The following is a 2,797-nucleotide window of genomic DNA, read 5'->3' as shown; positions in this document are numbered from 1 at the left end:
AGGCTTGGTGACCGGTGCCAAGATCTGGAGCGCGGTTAGTTTGGATCGATTCTTATGCCTGGTTTCAATTATGTACATCATATTTCTCTTTATATAGAACTTTTCTCTGCCCACTGGCAGCAATGCTCATTGATGCGAGCCCAAGCTCTCGCTGCCATAGGCCTATAAAAATATAACTATATGTCAAGCTGTTGCTTACGCCAATTCACAAAATGCCAAGTGCATAGCTGCAACAGACAAGATCCCAAGATCACTTACAATCAAGCCATAACTAACCAAAACCAAGATAATCACAATACAAGGGCAAGATGAAGTCCATCACTTCTAGAGCGAGGAGTATGAAAATCCTTGACAAAAAGCTGGAACAATGGTTCTACATCGCACTACAATCCAGCGAAGGGAGCACTTGACGAACTACTGCAAAGAAGTGAACCCGGCATCAACGTGGAAATCTACGACCAGGCACGCCATCGCAAGATGGAAGCCCCAGATCAAGCTCGGACAATTCACGTACGAATCTGCCCGGTTTGCGCTGGAGGCATGATCCAGCCCCCGTCCCCTCTGTAGCCAGGCGTCCTTCTTCCGAATCAAAGGTGATAGTGGGCTTGGGCGATGCTGCTCGATTGATTCAAATGGCTTTCTCAGTCAGCCGCAACACGTCCTCGTGATAGTCCACCCCAGCTTCCAGCCAGCCGCAACACGTCCCAGCTTCAGAAGATTTCACAAGACAAAGCTCCAACTTTCAGCGCACCCCTAGCTCCTCGTCCTTGAGCACTTCAGCTTCCTCGGCCAGCCATCACGCTTCATGTGCCAGTAGTTGACCAATATGAAGGTTTTTCATCGAAAGTTTAGCACATTGGCTATACAAGAAATTCTTCTTGCAAGAACCGTGTAGCGTGAACCATCCAGGTGGACAGCGCAATCATGAATCCCTCCCCTTTGCCATGGTTTCTTGGGTAGGAGCCCTAGTTTTCTTTCTTGGAGGGGAGGAAGCGCGCGGGCGGAGCGATGGGCTGGGGCTGGGACGCGGCGAAGTTCTTGGCGAAGTCCCTGCTCGTATCGATGCTGGCGGGGATGGTGATCAAATTTAGTTTCGAGGGGCCGGTCACCAGGATGATCGAGGGGCCGATCACCAGGATGATCGAGGGCCCGGTCGACAGGACGATCACAGGGATGATCGAGGGGCCGATCACCAGGATGATCGAGGGCCCGGTCGACAGGACGATCACAGGGATGATCGAGGGCCCGGTCGACAGGACGATCACAAGGATGATCGAGGGCCCGGTCGACAGGACGATCACAGGGATGATCGAGGGGCCGATCAACAGGATGATCACAGGGACGATCCAGGGACCGGTCACGGAGCTGGTCTATGGCCCGATCCGAGAAACGGCGGCCCAGATCCTGTGGGCGTGGCTGCCAGCGGCGTGGTTCGCACAGATGTTTCCTCGCGTCGCAAAGGTATGGAACGAAAATGTGATTCTTTTCCTTCATTCTTTGATCCAGGTGCCAAGATCTGGAGAGCCCGCCCCCACCGGCAACGATGCTCATCGATCCAAGCCCAAGCTCCCGCTGCCGGAGCTTGGCAAGGGAAAGGAGGTGCCGTCCCGGACGAGCCAAGCCTTCATGAGGGTTCCGTGTTCCAGGATGTGCACCGCTCGTGCCGCCGAGTCCTCTCACTCTCCTTGACGATGGCCTCTGTCCTTTCTTTCCTCTCTCACGGACGGATCGACCCTCGTTCTTAGTTTCTCTCCCTCTCGGATCGCATTCTTGTTTTGCTCGAGAATCCGAGATTCTTGTATCTACTCTGCTCCGATCGATGAAACGATCGTTGAAACGAATTTACTTGCTTTGCCTCGAATCTCTACGAGAACCCTTCATTCCAAGGTGGCGAACTTGGCGAGGAGCTCAACTTGCAGCAACCTCTTCATTTCATCGTCAAGGAGCATGACCACAATGCGGCGCTCTCGCGTCCCTCCCTGGGCAGTGGGAAGAAACACCACCACCCCGTTGCCATACCACGGCTCCAGCACCAGCGAGAAGTGGGCGGGCCGCCCCCACCCAAAGTCAACGTCGTAGAGGAAGGTGACCAGGTCAACGGAGTAGACCGCCATCCCGGCCCTCATGTTGACCGCGATCTCCTGGGGCTGCCGATTCCTTCCAGCTCCATCCAGTCAATGGTGGAATGGAATCGCTCGTGGGTGATGGCCCGGATGTCGTCGTGGACGACGCGAGCGGCCAAGGAGATGTGCTTGTTCTTGAGGTCGCGCGCCGGACACGGGTCATGGCGGAGGTGCCGCACAACTCGTCCGGGATGCCGCCGGTTCTTGCCGGCCTTGGCAGAGCCCGAGTAGACGAATGTGGCGATGGCGGTGTCGACGAGATCCCGCGCCTCACTGATGGATTTCCAGACGAGGGCTGCCACGGCCTCGGGAAGCTGCCGTAGGAGAATGGGCCGGACGTGATCTCGTGCCTGAGATGCGAGAGCTGGAGCTCGCTCATGTGGAATGCCCGGTTGTGGTATTTGGGAGAGATATCCTTTCCAGTGTGATCCTGGGCCAGGGACGGTGGCACCGCGACGTAGTCCCGGATGGGCATCTTGATGCTGGGGGGATCTCGGGCCCTGAGGATGCTGGAGTCGAATGATGGCATTGGATTCGGCGGTGGCAATCCTTGATGGATATCCGACCAGGCCTTGAAGAACGCAAAGATGGACGAGCCGTTGGTGACAATGTGGGTGGTGACGAGGCCGAGGGCGATCCTGCCACACCGGAACTTGGTGACCTGCAAACACGGT

General features: G+C 56.0%; 1 protein-coding gene across 1 annotated transcript; it reads left to right on the top strand.

Annotated features, from left to right (window-relative positions):
• The first annotated feature begins 367 nt into the window (after positions 1 to 367).
• Positions 368 to 1,855, top strand: LOC112345318 (eukaryotic translation initiation factor 3 subunit A-like). Its single transcript, XM_024671759.1, has 3 exons — positions 368 to 538; positions 1,092 to 1,461; positions 1,507 to 1,855. Exons 1-3 carry the CDS (start codon positions 368 to 370, stop codon positions 1,743 to 1,745), a joined length of 780 nt encoding a protein of 259 aa, XP_024527527.1. The 3' UTR covers positions 1,746 to 1,855.
• Positions 1,856 to 2,797: the final 942 nt, after the last annotated feature.

Source organism: Selaginella moellendorffii, unplaced genomic scaffold (assembly GCF_000143415.4).
Source record: "Selaginella moellendorffii unplaced genomic scaffold, v1.0 SELMOscaffold_8, whole genome shotgun sequence".
Lineage (NCBI taxonomy): Eukaryota > Viridiplantae > Streptophyta > Lycopodiopsida > Selaginellales > Selaginellaceae > Selaginella > Selaginella moellendorffii.
This window is presented reverse-complemented; position numbering and strand designations above follow the sequence as displayed.